At 35.4% G+C, this 22,572-nt stretch overlaps 1 protein-coding gene across 2 annotated transcripts; it reads right to left on the bottom strand.

The window, feature by feature from the left end:
• Positions 1–11,719: 11,719 nt before the first annotated feature.
• LOC113062879 (consortin-like) lies at positions 11,720–21,950 on the bottom strand. 2 transcript variants are annotated; one of them, XM_026232923.1, is made up of 11 exons: positions 21,772–21,950; positions 19,955–20,429; positions 19,624–19,839; positions 18,471–18,580; positions 17,002–17,032; positions 16,493–16,579; positions 15,961–16,066; positions 15,348–15,369; positions 14,989–15,252; positions 12,441–12,567; positions 11,720–12,338 (listed from the first exon to the last, which is right to left on the bottom strand). In XM_026232923.1, the coding sequence occupies exons 2-11, from the start codon at positions 20,004–20,006 to the stop codon at positions 12,127–12,129; spliced, it is 1,227 nt and encodes a 408-aa protein (XP_026088708.1). In that variant the 5' UTR covers positions 20,007–20,429; positions 21,772–21,950; the 3' UTR covers positions 11,720–12,126. The 2 variants fall into 2 exon arrangements, with proteins under 2 accessions (XP_026088708.1, XP_026088709.1); XM_026232924.1 differs by lacking the exon at positions 19,955–20,429 and having other exon boundaries at positions 11,722–12,338.
• Between the last annotated feature and the right edge of the window lie 622 nt (positions 21,951–22,572).

Raw genomic sequence — 22,572 nt, 5'->3', positions numbered from 1 at the left:
GGATGAATTTGCTGCTGGGCGATAAAATAATCAAGACACATCAGCCTAATTTAGTTCCATTAGGCAAGAACAACAACACAAGTTTAGTGCAAGAATCAAGATAAAGTTTATCTGAAAACTTCTTCAGAAGCTTTCGAGAGCTTAGCAACCAGCAAATCACATATTTTGTCACGGTGTATTATGAAGAACTGATAAACTCTTGATAAACACAGAGGTTCATTGCAAGCTAATAAAGTATGCATAAAAGAAACAAGGCATGTGGCAGAAATTCAGAGCTAATTAATAATCATCTCATACAAGAAACAAGAAAGGGTACACTATGAGATTTATTGAAAACAGACATTATTAAGGCTTTGTTTCTATTCATTTTTATAAGGGCAAATTTGAAACATTGGAGCTATGTCTTTTGTATCATCATGCACTTTCTGTATGAGACTGTATGGAAAAGGTACTGCAATGTCAGGCAACAAGGAGCTACACTATATTCATTACCAAAAAAAAATATCCCCACAAAAGGCATTTGAAGCTGGACAGACTCTGTGTTTACACACAATATGCATCTGTTGAATGCTCCTATATATATGAGCATGCCAGTAATGTTGGCAGGGATAAAAGCAGTGTGAGTCACGTTTATTTTGAATGTGATTCGACAGACATGTGAGACGGGGTGGTGCATTTTCCTCTGTGAAATTCAGCCCTTCAGGTTAATAAAATGGAGTGCTGTGAGCTGCATTCCCTCCTGTGGAAAAACAAATGTGATTTGCTCTCATCCTGGCCTTGTGTGTGAGGCTGGCTGATGAATGAGGTGCTATAGTGTGCTTTTCTGCTGACCCAGAGGTAATTAAAGATGCTGGAGATTTACGATGAAGATGCAAGCTCTCAGTCAAAGGACTAACCTGAGACAAAGCAAAATAGCTTTAAAGAATGGCTGTTTGTTCTGCATATGTGCTGCAGTCTTTCTTTCTTTCTTTCTTTGGACGCATGTATGCGAGACTGTAAAACATTTTTTTCTGGATGATCATGTGACACTACAGACTGGACTAATGATGCTGAAAACGCAAGGATCTAAAATGCAAAAAATGCACATTATCTGAATCTGTTGCCATCTGATTTTTTTACAATAAGATTTAATAACTAAATGTGAAAATAGATCCATCTCTTTTCTTCTGACAAGAGATCATCATATTTAAGGACAAAAAATTCGAAAATCCAAATAATACAATGAAATTTTTTTTGAAAAATTTTCAGCTAGAAATTGCTTGTAAATAATTAAAAAGAAATGCCAAGCCACAAACAAGTTGACATTTTTTTTTTGTAAGTATGAAAATGATATTCTTGTAAAACATACTCCAATAATGTTTTATTTACAACTTTTCGAAAAATCATTTTCCTGCAGTGTACCCTTAAACATTTTCTTCAAAATAGTTTTAAACTCCCCTTAGCGCTCAGTCTGTCCTCCTGCTGTTTATGTCCCACTGAACCAACATGTTCTCTTGCTGTCACATTAAGTCAAAACGTCACGCTTTGTTCCATTTTCGAGTCACTCACTGAAATTCACATCCTCTCCTAATCTACCCTCTCAGCCCCCTCCTCTCATTCACCCTTTCAGTTTCATCCCACCCTCCCTGTCTCACTTTCTCTACACCTTCATCCCCCTCCCCCTCTCTCCTCCTCCCCTAGCTGTAAGTGATGCTGCATAGTGTGCTCTTCCCCCGCCTGATGAAAACAAGCCTACAAATCCTGCACTTCCACCTCAGAGTTAACAGCAACACATTAGCATGGCTTCACTGGATCTGTCCAGATCTTTAACACGTTCCGGTGGCGAGCTGAGAAAGATCACACACAGTCCTAACCCTCAAAGATTACACATGCAACCGTTTCATGCAATCCGTCGGACTACTGACCGTGCATCTCTGGAGGGGCGGAGGAGGGAGAACTGAAATGCAGGGTGATGTTTGGGCAAAAATGAACGTGCGAGAAGGGAGGGTGTCTTACATAAGGCTTTGCAGTATACTCGGAATACCAGGCGCTCTAAAACATGGCAAGAGAAACAATGGACTGGAATGAGGGAAGAGAGAGGGAGGGAGAGAAAGAGAAAGACAGAGTACAGAAGACTGATAAGGGTTTTATGTACAAAGTACTGGAGAGAGAAGGCTTTGGAATGGACTGCAGGCTTGGAGAAGAGGAATGGGAATGGCATTTGAAAGATAAAAATGATTAAGAGCACACAAATGTGCTGGAAACTGAGGATGTAACGGGAATACTGGAATATCAGTGCAGAGAAAAACAGAGAAACAAGAAAATAACAAAGGGGTGTAAAATCTACAAACACCACCGGGTCTTTCCTATTATACAGTACATTTTTCCCCTTCTTATGTACATAAAAAGTGTGGGTTTAATGTTGAACATTCAAAACTGATCATTTATTTAGAAATATTGTAGTTGTGTAGTCATTTTACATTCTAATCTAAATGCTTCAAGAAAAAGTTGTCTTGGTAATTGTTTTAATTGGTGAACAATCTATAGATTTCTTCCTCCGTCCTCAAAGTCATTTGATAATTACTTTTTGATAAGAAGAGCACTTAACTGTACTGAAACACAACTAAAATATGTATATATATATATATATATATATATATATATATATATATATATATATATATACACACTCACCTTAAGGATTATTAGGAAGACCTGTTCAATTTCTCATTAATGCAATTATCTAATCAACCAATCACATGACAGTTGCTTCAATGCATTTAGGGGTGTAGTCCTGGTCAAGACAATCTCCTGAACTCTAAACTGAAAGTCAGAATGGGAAAGAAAGGTGATTTAAGCAATTTTGAGCGTGGCATGGTTGTTGGTGCCAGACGGGCCGGTCTGAGTTTTTCACAATCTGCTCAGTTACTGGGATTTTCATGCACAACCATTTCTAGGGTTTACAAAGAATGGTGTGAAAAGAGAAAAACATCCAGAATGCGTCAGTCCTGTGGGCGAAAATGCATTGTTGGCGCTAGAGGTCAGAGGAGAATGGGCCGACTGTTTCAAGCTGATAGAAGAGAAACTTTGACTGAAATTACCTCTCGTTACAACCGAGGTATGCAGCAAAGCATTTGTGAAGCCACAACACGCACAACCTTGAGGCGGATGGGCTACAACAGCAGAAGACCCCACCGGGTACCACTCATCTCCACTACAAATAGGAAAAAGAGGCTACAATTTGCACAAGCTCTCAAAAATTGGACAGTTGAAGACTGGAAAAATGTTACCTGGTATGATGAGCCTCAATTTCTGTTGAGACATTCAGATGGTAGAGTCAGAATTTGGCGTAAACAGAATGAGAACATGGATCCATCATGCCTTGTTACCACTGTGCAGGCTGCTGGTGTTGGTGTAATGGTGTGGGGGATGTTTTCTTGGCACACTTTAGGCCCCTTTAGTGCCAATTGGGCATCTTTTAAATGCCACGGCCTACCTGAGCATTGTTTCTGACCATGTCCATCCATTTATGACCACCATGTACTCATCCTCTGATGGCTACTTCCAGCAGGATAATGCACCATGTCACAAAGCTTGAATCATTTCACATTGGTTTCTTGAACATGACAATGAGTTCACTGTACTAAAAATCTCCATCAACTGCAAGATGCTATCCTATCAATATGGGCCAACATTTCAAAAGAATGCTTTCAGCACCTTGTCGAATCAATGCCACGTAGAATTAAGGCAGTTCTGAAGGTGAAAGAGGGTCAAACACTGTATTAGTATGGTGCTCCTAATAATCCTTATATCCTTAATAGGTGAGTGTGTATATAAAACTGTACTTGTTGATAATATTAATAAAATAAACAGGGCACTTTCATGACTGTTTCTTAACAAATTTATATAAACTTTTAAAAAGTGCACATTGTAATGCCAAATTATAAGTCTTACATTAAAGTGAATATTAAAGTACTTCATTATCATTTTATCTGCAGTGTTATTAAATTATTACATTTAAAGTTACTATTTTACATTTAATCATTATATGTGTAATTTGCAATTATCTTCAAAGAGAGAGATCACCCAAAAATGTTAATTATGTCATCATTTACTCACGCTCAATTTGTTCCAAACTTGTATGAGTTTCGTTCGGCTGTTGAACACACATGCACATGCACACACACACACACACACACACATAAATATTATGGGGGGAAAATACTATGGAATGTGTCTTTTTAGGTGTAAAATTGCATTAAAAAAATTATTCTATAATATTAAAAGATATACTGTATTTACTCATTTCTAAAACTTAACCATTTAAAAGGTACTGCGTAACAGAAATAACAACATACCTGTCTTTCTTTATAACATCCTACCCATTTCTCCTATATTCTACGTTCTCAATGCATGTATGCAAATCTGTGTGTTTACAACACACTCTACTGTTGCCATCTATTTAGTCAAGTGTGACAATACACATTAAAACAAGCTCTATCCCAGCATCTCTCTCTTTCTCTCTTTTTCCTGTGAGACTGTGCAAGCAGCTGAAGCTGAGTCATTCTAACTCATGCCTGCCAGGCTGCTTCAACCTTGGCCTGCATCTTTCAGCTCCTGTTCTTCATCCACTGTGTTCCCCAGCCACCTCTCGTCCTTTCCTTAAAAAGATATAATCATTGCCTTTTCTAATCTCCCCAAACAACATCTACTCCCCTCACATCCAATAACCTTTACTGTCATCTCCACATAATCGGTAGATGTTGAAAAGAAGTGTTTTTGGGGTCAGAGTATATATTAAGATCTGAAACCTACTGGATCGCAAACATAGAACAAGTCTACGTCACTCATCACAATCCTTTTTGACTACACAAGGCAATACAATTTTTTTTAATTTCTATAACAAAAGAGGTAATCTAGGCTGAATAAATCTGTCAGAGTGCTCATTTCTACTGTCTGTTCTTCCATAAGAACTGGATTCTGTGTTTGTTCAGACGGTCGATTAGGGTGGTTCTTCCAAACGCTGACCCTGGAGTGTACACGCCAGCCCTGTGAGGACCAATAAAAGGGCAATGGGTGAGACAGAGAAAGGATGTCACATATTCCACACAAATAACACTGAGTATTGACTGCATCACACCATCACGTAAATCGATGTTCCTTCAAATATGACACACAGAGGTTGATTTTTATTAAAACATCAATACATGAGGTGGTTCACAAAAATTATCGTTCAAAAACAGTTATTTTATGATCACCAAGGCTGCATTTATTGGGTCAAAAACAGTAAAATTGTGATACATTATTGTAATGTAAAATTACTTTTTTTCGATTTGAATATATGTTAGAATGTAAATCTGAATTTTCAGTACCATTACTCCAGTCTTCAGTGTCACATGCAATCGTTCTAATATGCTGATTTGGTGGACAAGAACCATTTCTTATTCTTTCTTAGTGTCTTGTCAAATAAGGGCTGTGTATGAGAGATGTTAGACATTTTGTGTTTTAGAAATTTCAGTGCATTATTTTTTTTACCTGCTTTCTTGTTGGTCCGTTCTTGGAGAACAAACCAAATGAGCAAAATTCTGGAAACTAATAAAGAAGAAACACATTTTAGTTGACATTTGTGAGTTTATATAAGCAGTTGTTTATGTGATGTGGTATGAATGAGAGTTTTAAGCATTATATTTTCTTGTAGCAGCTCAATAGAAATCCAATGATTTTTTTAAATGCTGCTGGACCTGAGTAAGCAATCCCCAGCCGATACTAAATTTCACTATGAACCAGAAGACCACACCTGCAAAGAGGGTCTTCAGCATGGAAAAGAGACCACCAATACCTACATATGCCAGGTACTTAACCTGAGGACAAGAGCATAGATGAAACCAGTTCAGCACTGCAAAACAACAACAAAAACAAAGTGAGTAAGACATTGAACTGCACACATTTGTGACTGTTAAATTATTAACGCACACTTTGGGGTCCACAGCAAAACATCAATCAAAAATGACCATATACTGACAACACCCTGTTGACCTTCAAGACATCACCCTGTACACTGTGGTCATCACTATGGAGATGAAAGAGAAGGACGATGAATCACAAAGACTGTGAATCATCCCCTGCTCTTTCCACGGAGGCTTTCGGAGCACTATCACAGTAATCATGCTCGCACAAGACAGATCGAAAAGAAATGTAATTAAAACTACTAAGAGGCATAATGGTGTTTGGAAAGCAGGGGAAGAAGCTGTCAAAGACTATCTTTTTTAAGAGGAAGCAGAAGGGAAGTCAAGAACCCATTAGATGTAACAGTTTAAGAAAACTGAATACTGGGTTTCTGCAGCACTGGGTATACAGGGTTCGGCTAACAAAAACTGAAAACTGGCATGGTCTTCAAAACTGCAGAAATGTTGACTTGTTTAAGTCATATTACTATAAATGACAAATTAGGGAAGTATATATATTCTTTTTTTATATATATATATAAAAGTTGAAATTTTCACTATAAACCAAAAGTACACTGTAACCTTGTGTATAACAAAATATAATATCAGACTAAATGTCCACCACAGACGGATCTGAACCCATGAAGGGAACAGCATACTGCTCGATCTCCTTACTGAAGAACAGAGCTCCCCTGGGGTACACCAAAATAGCAAGCAAATTAACACGAGTCCAGATTTCCATCCTGAGAACTATTCCCCCTCACTCCTTTGGGAGTCAGCTGCTAAATAAAGCTTACGAATCATGAAAGTATTCATAGAATGAAATGCTGAGAATTCTTTTATAAATACTTAAAATCACCACTTTTTAATTCTAGCGCCGACAACTGACAAGGTTTATGTGCAAACTTCTTCCTTATTCTTCTTAGACTGGCACTGTCAGCAAAGCCATGGCTGACTGCCACATTGCATCATGACCACATCCTCCCTGATGAAGAAGACAAGACAGCTGAACAAAAGACATCAACAACTTCATTGACAACATGCAATGTGCCTGATGCAAACAATCTGCTGTAACTCTCTTCATATCCGATTAAAACAGCAAGAAATACGATAACAATTTGATTAGGAAATACTACATAATATGGACCAACTTTCTTCATAATATTCACATCATGCTGTCTGCTCCCCGGTACACTAGAATTTATATAAAGTCTTAATGTAAATGTATAAAATGTTTCAGAATAACTATTTTTTAAATCCCAAACAAAAACATTTAAAACTCCGAACTATGTCACTTTTGCAATCAAGTTTCTCGTTACCATGAAATCCCACAAATTCCTAGTTGGTCCATCAGGATGTGAGAGTTCTTCGCATTATTCATGAGCAGCTTGCAACTTGTGGATTCTCAAAGCTTAATTTAAGCACTGCTTGAAACCTAGATCAAATCAAAAGAGCTCATATTCAATAAGTCAATTAAATTCCTATGGACCCTTAATATAGATCTGCAAACATTATGAGCTGTTGCTCACCTCAGGTCCGGTGTTGATGGTTAAAAAGCTCTCCACAGCAGTGAGCGTTCCTGTGAAAGCCAGGCAGAGGAGTTGTCAGACATCTGCTGCTCTGCAGGCATGTTTGCCCACAGCAGCGCTTCAAAAGAGAACGACAGACTCTCACATCCTGTAAATACTGAGCATCATTTGTCAATGATACTTCCCACTAATCGGGATGAGATTAAAGTAACTGACAGCAAAAGGGCTGTGTGAAGCAAAGGTCAAAGGGCACACAGGGCAAATATCACAGTAACATATGCGTGCTTTACCATTAGAACAATCATGCAAAGTGCACCTCTAAACCTGTTATGATTTTTTTCTCTAAAACACTGGAGTTTTAGTACTGTCCAGTACTGTAGATCATAAGTAGTCACTGTAATTCATATATATATTATATAACTAATAATAAATGTTTATGCCGTATTTTTTTAAACAATCAATTATTTTAAATTATTTTAATAATAATAGAACATCTTTACACACATGCAACCCGCCTTTAAAGTGATATGAAGGATGCCTATATCTGCTGGTATTGAAACAAACCCAAAGCTTTCAATTATATTCTCCTGAGCTTTACTGTGGTAGTTCTGTCAACAAAAATAAATAAATAAACAAACAAATAAATTTAAGAATCAAAAAGATTTGTGTCACTAATTAAATGTTGGGTCAGGCTTTTTAATAAGTATTTTTTTTATTTAGCAAGGATGCATTTAATTGACATAAAAATACATTTAAAAAAATTTCAAAATATTTATTTTTCAAATAAATTATTAACGAATAATTAATAACGAATAAACGGTCATTAACGAATCTTTTTATTAAGATTTCCAAAAAAAAAATTAAGTAACACACAACTGATATTAATGAGAAATGTTTCTTGAGCACTAAATCAGCATGTTAGAATGCTTTCTGAAGGATCATGTGACGCTTAAAACTGGAGTAATAACTGCTGAAAATTCAGCTTTGCCACCATAGAAATAAATTACAATTTAAAAACATATTAAAATAGAATTTTAAATTATACAAATATTTCACAGTATTACTGTTTTTACTGTATTTCTGACCAAAAAACTGTGTTGAAAGAATATCTGTAAAACTGTTGAGAAAAGACACCTCTGGACCATGGCATTCAGTCAACAGTTCTCTCAGAATGACACAACTCCATTTATCATTTTTTGTCATAGAGCTACCGTTGGCCTATGGCTGCACTGGGACAGGTGTGAATGCACAGATGTGTAAACTGACCCCTTCCTGTGCTTTTTAACAACACTCTTTGTGGACTTACTGGTCCCACGCAGTTGAGCACAATGAAGCCTTGTTTGCACATGATGGCCAATGACTCTGGCTCAGGCTACATCTGTTACAATAACTGTTACAATAACCTCCACACACTTCAGCTCTGCGTTACCTGCAGACAAATGATGGAATGTCAGAGACAGATGGATCTCTCTTCTCTAACAGCTCAAAATGCTGCAAATTATAAAATTTTATGTAATGCATAGATAGATAGATAGATAGATAGATAGATAGATAGATAGATAGATAGATAGATAGATAGATAGATAGATAGATAGAATCGGTTTAAAATCCTCGAGTGTCAGTACAGCCTATTCCAGATGATGATGGGATTGTCCAAACATTATGCCTTTAATCAACAATATTATCAAACCCTGTAATCCCATCTGATAATCTCAATGGACAAAATCTGCTGAAGCTCAACTAATACAATGAGCTCACTGCCTCATGTCTAGCCATGACAGGCAATTCAGTCCATACCTACAACACACTATGATCTATCATAACATATGTGCATTTTAATTATATATATATATATATATATATATATATATATATATATATATATATATATATATATATATATATATATATATATATATATAATTAACACTACAGAATAACATACCATATGGTATTTTAGGGTACTATGATACATTTTATTACTATGTTACTACACAATCGCACGTAGGCTATGTCTAATATAATTGCAATGTTATAATTTAGCAATACACATATGATGTACAACGTATATAACTTTTTTCTTTGTGTTTTTTTTTTCGTTTTTGTTTTGTAGTGCTGCTTATAGACTACTTACTATTCGGTTACTAATATTTTTTTCTGTTCTGTTTCTGGTAATTACTATATTATTTGTGGCACGTGCGCTTCAATGTTAAGAAGGCTGAAAACTGAAAACTACAAAAACGTACAGAGAGCGTCAGCTGCCTGAATGAGTGCTTTTTCCAGTCCGTCGTGGCTTCGTCCGGATACAGCTCTTTGTAATGTCCCTCCGGGACCCTCGGTACACATCGGTGAAACCGTCGCTCCGAACTCTTTCGGCTATGACGCGGTACGGTCTTTCGTACCGTCGCTGTGTCTGTGATCTGCGCGCGAGGCAAACACAGACGAGGTCACTGCGGCCGCTGCTTCTTCTCTGCGGTCACTGTACAGCATCAGTGCAAAATACAGACGTCCCGTGGATCAGATTGAGTTTCTGATAAATCTACCTAAACCATAAATCCCACTGTTTGTGGGTGCAAATTCCAGAAAGTGTCACACAATGAAGTAGAGAGCCATCTCCTGCTCGAAAGGTGATATTACCACAATAGTTACACAGAGGAGGGTGCCAGTTTATTTTGTGACTATTAACATGTGCCAGCAAATATATGCACTACTTGTGAAAATTCTTCTATTTATCAATTTACAACAATTGTCTATTTATGAGTACATTTTTATTACAAATTATTATATTTCAGACCTTCGGCACCAACTGTACAGTTTTGTCTTTAATGATTCACATATTGTATATTTAAATTAAGCAATATGAATTATTTCAATACATAGCCTACTTTGCATTAGTCACATTTCAAAATCACGATAATGCCTCTTAGTCAGGCCTGTGTCACTATAATAGTTTTTGCTGCGCTGTGAATCTTAAAGTTTAAATTGGAGCAAAGTTGCTATTGGATCCTGAAATGAAATGAGCTATTGAGTCAGTCTGTGGGTGTGTGTTTCTAAAGAGAAATTCTCCTACTTCACTATTGGCTATATTATGTGTGCCGAATCCATTTACTGCTGTGTCATATACTCTACCATTCAGAGGACCAATCCAATATTATTATTGACAGAGCTATACAGCATAATATATATATATATATATATATATAAAAACTCATTTACAACCATAATTCAGAGATCATTAACATTCAACATTACTTGGAGAAAAAAAAACATAAACACATATAATGAAACAGCGTTTTGGTTCTGAGCATATCAAAATATTTAAAATTAAAATATTCAAACTCCTGAATGATGGATTTGTTTCTTATAAACGCAGCTTTTCATTTCACAAGATGTTAATTGATAGAATGGATTCTTGTGAATTACTCAAAAAAAAAATTTATCAGCTGTTCAGACTCTTATTTTGCCGGCTCCCATTCGCTGCAGAGGATCCATCTGTAAGCCAGTGAAGCAATGCTACATCCCTCCAGATCTGTGCTGATGAAGAAACAAACTCATCTACATCTCGGATGGCCTTTACGGGGAGTAAATTATTAGCTAATGGTAATTTTTGAGAGTACTATTACTTTAACAATGTACCCATTTATGCTTAATTTGTTCATACTATAATAATTTCAGTAATTATTGCCCCATTGAAAAGTGACAAGTCAAAATAAAAACATAAAGACAAAAATAATCATGGAATGTAGTGTCCTGGAGTACTAAAACTGACAAAAAAAAAAAAAAAATGACTGGCTCCAAATGCAGTTATTTCAATGTTACAGTTAAGCCCCTTTCACACTGCACGTCGGACCCGCAATATTTCCGGAACATTGCCGGGTCGCCTTCTGTGTGAAAGCAACCACGTCCCGGAATTGATTACCGAATTGAACCCGGGTCAGGGACCTAGTAACATTGGGGGGGTTCGACCCGGGACAAGCACTGTGTGAACAAAAGCCAGATCTAATTCCGTGTCGAAGTGATGACGCGCGTTATCGTGCGACTCTTTTACCGGCTGTTTTGAAGGAAGATCAACATTCGCGACGAAAACATATGTGCAAACTGTAATGAAGCAGAGATCAGTTAGTTACTCACTTTCCGCGCTGACGCCGAGACCATTTGCTTGCTTCAGTGAAAGTATAACGTGCCTAGCGTTGTCGACTCGTACATTACACGTCGCGCCGATGTCACGTGTCGTTACGGGATCTTCAAGGGTTGTGTGTGAAAGCACGCACATATCCCGGGTCATCACTGGCAGTGTGAAAGTGCCAAATCTAGCGACCAGGGACCAATTGCAGGAACACTTTACCCCTGTATTTGCCTGAATGGCAGTGTGAAAGGGGCTTTACTGATTCGAAGAATGGCAGTAGTTTATTAAGACTATCTGTAACAAGTGTTATATTAGGATTATCTGTAATGTTCAGTTTTTTTGTACCATTATTAAATATTTTATACAAATTCATTTATGCATTAGGAAGCCCCGTGTGATTTGTATAGTCTCACTAAAGCAGTATTTCTTAAGGCCAGTCTGGTAATGTGCATTAGTGCATATTATCTCAAGAAGAATACTGTTGTTTACCATCGGAAAAATGTTACTATTAAGAAAGAGTTCCATTTAAAATAGCTTAAAATTGCTGTTATAATCCATCAGAAGACAGCCACTGTGCGAGAGCGTCCACTCCCCGTCGTACAGGTCCAAAGTAAAAGTCCACGTTTTGTGAGAAGTCGACACACACATTTGAGTACGCCTCTCCAACGAGACAATAAAGAGCCGTCCCACCCATGCTAATCACCACGGTAACCAGACACAAGATGAGAAGGATGAGGCAAGAGTTTCTGGCCGACTCATCTGTATGCATGAGAAAGATGAGCTTTGATCAGTCTCACATTAATGCAGAACAGAAATCTGAAAACTCAAAGGCCCTGTGTGAGTATTTGTTTACAATCATACCTTGATCGAAAGCATCTTCAGGCTCTCTAAAGCGGACTCTGCGCTTGGTTGAGTCTTTTAGTGGCAAGGCATTCTCCGTTTCCTTGACGTAGACTCTCTTCTTTAAAATGGAGACTAAGCCATATTTCTACAGAAATATTAGAATTAAAGCATGAAATGAATGAAATAAACTGTACAAAATCTGGTGCAAATTATTTTTAAGAAACATGCAGATAGCAAATTATGTAATAACAAACAATAACCACAAGGGGTCAGCATGTGCAATAACCACAATGAACTGAACTGAACTGCATTTTTGTGATCAGACTCTTAGGGATCCTTGGGAAAAAGAAGCACACTTTTAAAAAAGAGCACTTCTTATGGAAATTATACTTAAGTGCGCTCTAAATATTATATTTTTAGACACATAACTAAATGTTATTTACAATTAGATGAAAATGTACTACTTTAAAATGTACAGTACATCATTATATGTAATTTCATAACTATTTCTAAAATTAAAACAAGTGTACTTAAATAAAGCATGACAAAAAAATATTAAAACATGATCTTAAAATAACAAATACATTTTACAAAGTTCTCCTTTTAAAGTGTTTAATTTCATATATCTTTTTCATCTTTTTTTAAATATACTTCTAATACTTGAAGCACACTACAAGTGCAAATTCAATTCATTTTCATTTCAAGGGATAGCTCACCTAAAATGAATATTAATGTTGTTATGATTTGCTCATTTGAAATCTACTTTTACGATCTACTTTCTTCTATAGAACACAAAATAAAATATTTTGTCAAATGTATCAGTTTTTTTTTTTTTGTTATTATTAATTTTTTTTCTCACAGAGATGTTTTGGACCCTGTTGACCTTCATTGTATTGACAAGGAAAGTTGAAACTGTTTTTGAAATATTTTCTTTTGTGTTCAAAGAAGAAATACAGGTCATACAGGTTTGGAATGTTTTTCTTTAAATTCATTCATTATGTTTTTTTTTTTTTTTTCTAATATGCCTCATAGCATGTCATTATGTACAAATGAGTCTAGTTTTTTTGTGTCAAATCAAATCAAATCAGAGGCTAAAACAAAATTGCTTTAAATCTGTATAAAATAACTGTATATAGCAAACAAACAAATAATGTTATCATCATTCAGTCAACGTGTTTGTTGACTGAAAAAGTCAGTAACTTTGACACAGTTCTGGAGAAGGTTTATGCAGTCTGACTGTTATTTAAGACAACCACACCCAATGGCTTTGAGAAACCATACACTCCCTGAACGCTTCTTTATAAAATTCCTGCAGCTGGCTGCCATAACGCTATGGATGACATCACACTATTTTGCTTTCACGAAACCCTGTGGCTAAGCAGACATGAGATCAGCTAGAGACAAAAAAAAAGGGAAATCTGACCACGCCCCAAGCCACGCCCCCAGCACTCATTATTAAAAATATAGATTTTAGCACATTAAAAGATATATCTTTTATTTTAAAAATACATATTGTCCTGTAAAAAAAAAAAAAAAAGTCTGCATTTAATAATCATGGCAACAATATAATAATATAGTAATAAAGAACTAGAATATAATATAGTAAAGTATATAGAATTGTTATTATTATTAAAGTACCTGCCAAAAGTTTGGAAACATTACAATTATTAATGATTTTGAAATAACTATCTTCTGCTCATCAAGGCTGAATATTTGATCATAAAAAACCAAACAAAAAACTAATATTGTGAAATATTATTACAAATACAAAAAGTATATTAATATATTATAATGTTATTACTGTGATGCAAAGCAGAATTTTCTTCACTACTCCATCACTTCATCACTAATCTTTTAGAAATCATTACAATTTATTTGACTCTCAAGAAACATTTCTGATTATTATCAATGTTGAAAACAATTTTGCTGCCTCATATTTTGTGTGTAAATGGTAATACACCTAATTTGTCAGGATTTCTTAATAAATATAAAGTTTATTTGCATTTATCAAATATATTAATTACATTTGTTCATGCATTTATTAAATAGAAATATTAAATGTCTTCACTCACTTTTTGTCGCTTTAATACATGATGAATAAAATTATTAATTTCTCTCTCTTTTTTAAATCTTATACAAATGTTTGAGTGGTATCATTGTTTCCACAAAAATATTAAGCAGCAAAACTGCTTTTAACATTGATAATAATCAGACATATTTATAAACATTTCTAATGATGAACGTTGTGTTCCCAAATGTGAGTAAAACAAAGTTGTTCAAACCAATCACAGCTAACACTACCAGTGAATCCAAACTAAACAGTACTGTAACAGCAGACATGTAGCACCTCAGACTACAGCCTATTGTATAATTACATCACAACCGTTGGGAATCTTATGACAACACTAAGCAAAGTCACAGGACCCAGATTAATACATTGCATATTTAGGCCCTGAGGAAAGACTGCAGCAGACGGATGGTGTCTCAGCATGCTTATTTTTTTCTAAGGGCAGATGGTAATATGTAAGAGATTAACATTACGCCTACAGCGTCTTAACTCTTCTACCTGAAAATCATCCACAGGAACCTGGCCGTCAACGACTGTGTCATCCTGCAGCTCCTCAGTCCAGCACTCATCTTCCTCAAGATCTTCCTCTTCCTCCTCATCATTCGACTCATAGTCCTCTTCTGGCTCCTGTTCAGCTCCCAGCCATGAGCAGTCGTCTGCCCGGTTTTCTCTCTCGGTTGAGTTCACTGAAGCTTGTTCTGATTTTGATCTGTGCTCTGACACAAGTGTTGGGCTGGTGTGTAGTCTTCTGTCATCCATGTTCTGCAACAACAGACTGCTTTAATCAACTGCTTTAATTGATTCACAGAAACATAAACTGCACTGGTGGATAATAATTTTTTTTTTTGATGTTTTACCTTTTCCAAAACGAGGTTAGGTCTGAAAGAGGATAAGATTGTCAAATTCATTTCAGTATAACAACTCTGTTAGATTTATTAGTTGCTACATTTATAATATTTATGTAATGTTTATAAAATATGTGCATATAAAAATTTAATTTATAATGATGCAACCTTTGAGGATAAGAGATTACTTTCAAAAGCATTAAAATCTACCTGACCTCAAACTTTTAAACATAAAAATTATCTATAAATTGTGTGTGTGTGTGTGTGTGATTTGTAAAATATTTATTTATTTTTAAATATAATTTGTAAATACTAATAAACACAGTATGCACACTCCTTTAGAGAGAACTTCTTACAAAGTAAAATGTACATCTTTTTTAATAAATAAAATGGGGGACAGGTCAAAGCATTCTTAAACATTGCAATTAAGACTGAAGACAAAATAAATAAAAATTAATAAAAATTAATGGGATTTTTTAATGTTTTTCCCTATAAATCAGTTTAACTTGATTTGGCTTGATGAGGCCTGGTACTGGCATGGATTAATATTTTAGGATGGGGAAAATGCTGTAATTATTATAATTCTCTGCTTGCTTGGAGAGTCCTCGTCTACACACAGTCTCACCTCTGGTGTGTTCTGCAGATATGACTCAACAGTTCCATTTGTTCTCTCTCTCTGTCACTTCCATTAGAGTTACTTTCGGTTTGGACGATGATTTTCCTCTGGGACTCTGAAACCAAACATATGGATTTGAGTCTTTGAAACTGATATTTCATGAACAAAAATCTTTGTACCAGAAAAGCTACAGCTATGTGACATTCTTCAGGTTTCGTTTTCCACAGTCAGGCCTTGTTGACAGTTAACTCAGATAAGAAGGGAGCGTCTGACCTCTATACTTCAGTGATATTGGTGAAGTAACAGACTCACATGTGGTCTGGGCAATGGAGTACAGTTGGGAAATGAGCGATTTCCTGCGATCAAACCATACCACTGCTGTTTACTTATGAAGGATGAAACTAGCAATTCAACTTCCAGGGGTCTTACAAGATAAAACAATGCTTTAGGAAATTCCTTCACATGCAAACAAAGTGACCTCCCCTGGTTCTTCAGGAAATATCTTTTCATAGTATCATACGTAATCATCTGACATCCTTACCCCATTCCTTTTGTATGGAGGCCAGATTAGACAGCAGTCTTTCATGATACAGCTTCTCTAGCTGGAGAAACTCCACTGACCACTGATCTGAAATGTGCAATGCTTAAAGAAACCATATATAAATAAAAATTGATAATAATAATTACAATAAATAATAAATGTTTCCAAAATATTACTGTATTTATGATCAAATAATGCAGCCTTGGTGAATATAAGAAACTTCTTTCAAAACATCAAAAAATCGTACCAACACCAAACTTGAATTTTATAAGACCATATGGTGACAATCATAGAATAAAATTCGCTGTTTCAAATTAATAAAAAATCTAACAACATCCTTCCTTTTGTGCAACACCCTAAAAGTCAGCATGGAAAAATCATTACGCTTGTCCCGGTCACTATGAAAACAGCTTCAACAGGGACCACTTAGTGACAGAAAGGGAAATCAAAGAGGAAACAGACAGAAATCAGATGATTACAGAGACGGATTAACTATGTAAAAAGGATACAGTCCTTTTCAAGGAAGTAGCCCTCTGCTATCTGGAATGGAAGGAAAACTATGAGCATGTAAAATATAATAATTCCTTACCACATTTATCTTCCAAAGACAGGTCAAAAGGTGTTCAGCTGGTCAATCAAAGTATATTTCCTTTTAGACCTGAACCTAGAGTCTTGATTTCATTAGTTGTAGTGAGGAACATCTTTAAAAGGACCGTAAATAGAATGAGACGATACAGCATGAACATGTGAATGAGTCTGACAGTGAGTGTGAACGAGTAACCGCTCTTTGTGCAAAAAGTAACCGCTCTATCTTTGTGCATCTAATGCACTCTCTTACATTGGGCTTCTATATTTAGTGTAATGCAGGAAAATAAATCGTTTTCTCTTGTACTTTTGATTTTATCTAACAACAATAATCTCATTGAGGAGCAATTTGCTCCCCCTATCATAAATCTACAGGGAGATTAAAAAAAACAACTCCAGTGAGCACATTTCAGTAGTTTGTCTTGTTGACAGAGCTGATTATAAATGTGCATGGTGTATTCGATGAGTGTTGAAGATTATTTACATGCAGGATGCCCGGAAAAACGCTGACAAATATAGAAAAACAAAAATAGATTATTTTTGTACTACTTAAATCATATTTTGGCTTAATTTATTCAGGCAGTTTAAAACAGAAAGATACTAAAGCTTGATACTAACAAAAAAAAAGTTATTGCGACTTTCTCCCACAATTCTTTTTTTTCTCACAATTTAATATGCAAGATATTAGTTTAGATCTCACAATTCTCAGTCCATAACTCACAGACTTTTTTTCTCTGTGTTCTGAGTTTACATCTTGCAATTCTGTTTGTTACTGCCATTAAATAATTTAAATGAATACATAAAATAGGTAAATTGCCTGTTTTTAACTCAAATTCTTATTTCGCCTTTTTACAGATGAGAGATTATCTAACAACTCTGACTCTTTTTTATCATGAAAATTGCAAGGAAACATCTCTTTATGTTGTACTGACATTATATGTCACATTTATAACATTTCATCTTGCCATTCTGATATCATATCTCAAAATATTGTAAGAAAAAAGTCCTTAATATAAAATTATAATGGCATGAGTTACCTATAAAAAGTCGAAGTTACCATCTTTATTATTTTATTCCATGACTGAAACAGGCTTCTACATAAAGAGTTTAAAAGAATAAGATTACTGGTTTTATTTCCTTAAAATAACCTAAACAAGATAGCTAATGTAGGGACATTTGTGTAATTTATTAGTCAAACATTTGTCTGGTTAACAGTATAGGCATCATCCTCCTATTTTATTAACGAACCATGTGTATCTGTTGACAGATGAAAAGACAAAATGCATATAATGCACACTTCTATTAAAAGACAACAAGGTCTTTTCATGACAGTGTTTGTTTTGGTTGTGGGCTTTATGTGAGAGTAACCTTTTCAAACTGTCAGTGCACGCACCTGGTGTAAGGAATGAGGGAGGAGCATGTGATCATTGTGTTCGACGAGGGACTGCAGTGAAGCCAGAAGAGCAGGACTAGGCCCAGGTGGTACAGTCCCAGAGAGACTGCCTGTACAGAGATCACACCAGGGGTGAATTCAGGAAATCTGCTGTTACTGCATACTTATAGCTCAAGTAAATCATCAATCCAGTACTTTTTCCAAGTCCACATTTCTGTTTAAAGATTCTATTAAACTATTTAATATCTCATGTGATTAGCCAGTACGTTAAAATGTAACCTTAAATAAATAGTGAGCTAAAAAAAAATGACAATTCTGTCACTGTTTGCTCATGCTTATATCAATGCAAACCTGAAAACTGATTTTAAGGGAACACAAAATTATCATTTGCAAGAAATCTCAATCAGCTCTTTTCCATACACCAATGGTTTAAAGTGCTTCCTCTCAAGCTCCATTAAAAACATCATAAAGGGGATCAATATAACTTGTGTGTTATTAAAAATATTTAAAACAAATTTTAAAAGGAGTCTCTTATGCTCACCAAGGCTGCATTTATGAACAAAAATACAGTAAAAACAGTAATACTATGAAACATAATAACAATTCAAAATAAATGTTGTCTAATTTAAAATATCTTAAAATTTAATTTATTAATTTGATGGCAACACTACATTTTCAGCAGCCATTACTTCAGTCTTCAGTGTCACAGAAGTTATTCTAATATGTTGATTTGGTGCTCATTATTATGAAACTTTGAAAATTTTGTGCTGCTTATTTTTTTTTTTTGTGGGAGCCATGATACATATTGTTTCAGGATTCGTTTATGAATAAAAAGTTATAAAGAGCAGCTTTGTTTGAAATAAAAATAATTTATAATAATGTAAAAGTTGCCTTTTTGGATGAACTTAATGCACCCTTGCTGATCAAAAAAGTATTAATTAAAAAAAAAGTAAAATGTCAGTCATATGGACCACTTCTATATACAGTGTACATTTTATAAATACATACATATATCTTTTGTGTTCCAAGAAAGCAAATTTAAATACTTCCATTCCAATTTTAGGATGAACTGCAACTTAAGTATTCATTTTATTAATCAAGAAAACAGTATGGTTATTCACAGCACCAGAATACAGCAATATAAAAGACTTACCATGATCTACAGAGCAGCTATGGCTCTTGATGCTTGTTGGAGACCTCTCTTCCAGGTTCGTGTTCTCTGAATTGTGTTTAACAGCTTCCTCAACCTCTGCCTCCTGCATTTTGTTCTGATTCTCATCAGAGGCCATTAGGAAAGACAAAATGATGTCCTCTGCAGTCTGAGTTTCCTTCAATCTTACAGACTTCCTCATCTCGGACTTCTCCATAACTGCAAGGCAATCACAAAAAAAAAAAAAAAGATAGACATTCATGAAAATAAATCTATATCTTCATAAAAATTCAAGAGGAAACATTTTAAAGACAAAGTTTTTCAAATTCTTTACCCTGTTGTTCCGTATGCTGTTCATATCTGCCATCAGTGACAATGCAAAACATTTACCATAAAATGAATCTTTCAGTTCAAAAGAATTGAGAGAGAAAACAGAAGTAGGACAGGTTCGGTGTTGTTGAACATATTTTCAAGCAGATCTTGGGTCTTTCTTGAGGACAAGCTTGTGAAGCCGTCAAACAGGGTGTCCTAACAGTGAACCAATGCTCACTTCAGTTACTCCTGAAGCCGATAGCAAGTGCAAACTGACAAGTGTTATCAAAAAAAGAAAAAAAAAAGAACCAGCAATGCATAATTCATGGGATAGGGGCTCTTGTCTTTCTCTCTGTCCAGGCATTTCGAAGGTTGAGCAGTGAAACCAGAGACAGAGAGATGGAAAAAGGGTGGAGTGTGGATGAGTGTCCTCATTGTAAATAAAGTGTCACTGCCAGTGTGGTAACAGAACAAGGTGTATGATGAGCTGGAAAAGGCTGAAAGAAAAGTAGAGTTTTTTCTTGACATAACATGACCACAACTGGCCTGATCGGTGTCAAGATGAACCCTTATTAAAGTTGAGTGTGAACATCTAACCACAGTCTGAGCAAATAATAAGACATGCTGAGAGTGACACTGCATCTAATGCAGCCAGAGGGCAACAGTTTGCACAAACTGTGCTGAAATATATAGTTTAAGTATTGAACAAATTGCTTAATATACTATGCATCCAGACTTTACAGATTGATTTTAAGTTTTTGAAATAAGTCTCTGATGCCCTCTGATTTGTTTGATCCAAAATACCAGCAATAACCCCCCCCCCCCCAAAAAAAACACATTAATAACGGAAACTATTCTTATGAGTTAAAATAGCTGTTTTAAATTTTAAAACTTACAAATGTAATTGGCAAAGCTGAATTCTCAGCAGTGTATTATCAGTGTTGAAAATATTATTTTTGTGGATTTTGTTTCATTTTATTTTATTTTTTGATGAATATCAAGTTATCAACAGCATTCTCTTGAAATAAAAATATTTTGTAACAATATACTTATAAAAATATAAGTCTTTACTGTCACTTTTGAATGTAGTAGACAGCAATACTGTAACTTAAATTACTTTACTTTAAATTTTTTGTTGTTATGGAAAAAGTTCACAATTGTTTATATCGAGGTACCATGTAAAAATGGCATAATTTAATACAACTGTAAATATGAAAGATGTTGTATCAAAAGGTTTTTGTTGTAATTGCTGGTTTTAGTTTTGAGTGCAAATCACAGTCACAACTTTTAGAGTGCACTATACCATGAATTAACATAATTTGACAGGCAAAGTGAAAGTGATTAATGTGTCCAATAACCTGCCAAGTTAGACGTCAGGACATGCCTATATTAAACAGCAGTCAGGTGTTCGCATGCCTGAGGAAAATATTAAATAAATAATATACTAAATCACAAACTTTTTTGAAGTAAAGAAAAAATAATAGAAAATAATGTATTATTATTATATGTCACTTTGAAACTTGTTATTTATTTAATTTCCAATTATTCTACACGGTTTGCTAAATTATTAAACGTAAATACAAAAGATTTATAAACCTAGCATCATAACATGGACTGGTGAATTTGGAACACTACATTACATTATTTTCCCGAAGGATCTAGTTTAGCATGTAGTGCACACAAACAGTCCACATATGATTAAAAGATAGTGAAAAGGGCGCGTGCTTTACCCCTTTCACAGCGTCCTACCCTTTAACACTGTTTTATTTCCATCAGAACCATTCAAAACCAAAAACAGACACATGACTCACTGAAATATCCCTGTCGTAGGCTACTTACGGTTAATTTCTGTAATGATGTTACAATAGTCTGCATCTGTAAACGCGTGCACGCGCAGCGTCCATATCTGTTCCCAGAGCTGCTCAACCAGAGAGCACAGACCCCTCTCTGTCAAACACAGACCGATCTGCAATCAGTTTCGATGCCCTGTCTGTCTCTGCGTCTGTGCAGTTGTTTACGATCCAAACAGGGGCGTTTCTTTTCAATGTTTCGGTCTCTCTGGGCGTTTAGTGCCACCCATCGGTTCATATGGGGCACTGAAATGTGCTTTGGAGAGAGAAAATCTGACATAAAGGCGCCTGTTTATTATAAAACACACTGTGAACTCATCAGACTGTCTCCTTCAGTCATTATGAATCACTCATAATCAGCAACAACAGGAACAACTCTGTTTGTGTTCTGTTTCAGTTATCCATAAGCTTCACATGCAACACTATTCAAAATATTTTCAGAACTCTTTCTCCAAAATATAAATAAACCATTGGCTGACATTACAGCTTTGAAATGGACGTTAGAATATGTAGGAATCTGAGCAGAAAGTAAATGCAGTCCTTGAAACATGGAGTCATTACGGTGGGCTGCTGCAGTCTGGAGTTTCTCTGACTGTATAATAGGGTAGTTTTTATCTGTTTTTCATCTCAGCCGGGTAATATGTGTTGTGACAGCACGGTGAGCTGATCAGTAGACTCACTGCAATATGTCTGAATGTTTTAGTAATCCTCCGTGAAAAACAAACCACAGATTTAATGTCTATTCTTTTTTCTTCTTTTTTACCTTAGTATTTCTAGTCTGATGATTACA

This window comes from Carassius auratus, chromosome 45 (genome assembly GCF_003368295.1).
Source record: "Carassius auratus strain Wakin chromosome 45, ASM336829v1, whole genome shotgun sequence".
Taxonomy (NCBI): domain Eukaryota; kingdom Metazoa; phylum Chordata; class Actinopteri; order Cypriniformes; family Cyprinidae; genus Carassius; species Carassius auratus.
The sequence above is the reverse complement of the archived record's forward strand: the minus strand, read 5'-3'. Positions and strand labels throughout refer to the sequence as shown.

Coding starts and splice junctions, on each gene's coding strand:
- LOC113062879 (XM_026232923.1), bottom strand. CDS start 20,006: ATGTTTTGCATTGTCACTGATGGCAGATATGAACAGCATACGGAACAA. Junction 18,581..19,623: donor TAGCTGCTCTGTAGATCATG/GTAAGTCTTTTA, acceptor ATCTCTGTACAG/GCAGTCTCTCTGGGACTGTA. Junction 15,370..15,960: donor ATCTGCAGAACACACCAGAG/GTGAGACTGTGT, acceptor ATCCTCTTTCAG/ACCTAACCTCGTTTTGGAAA.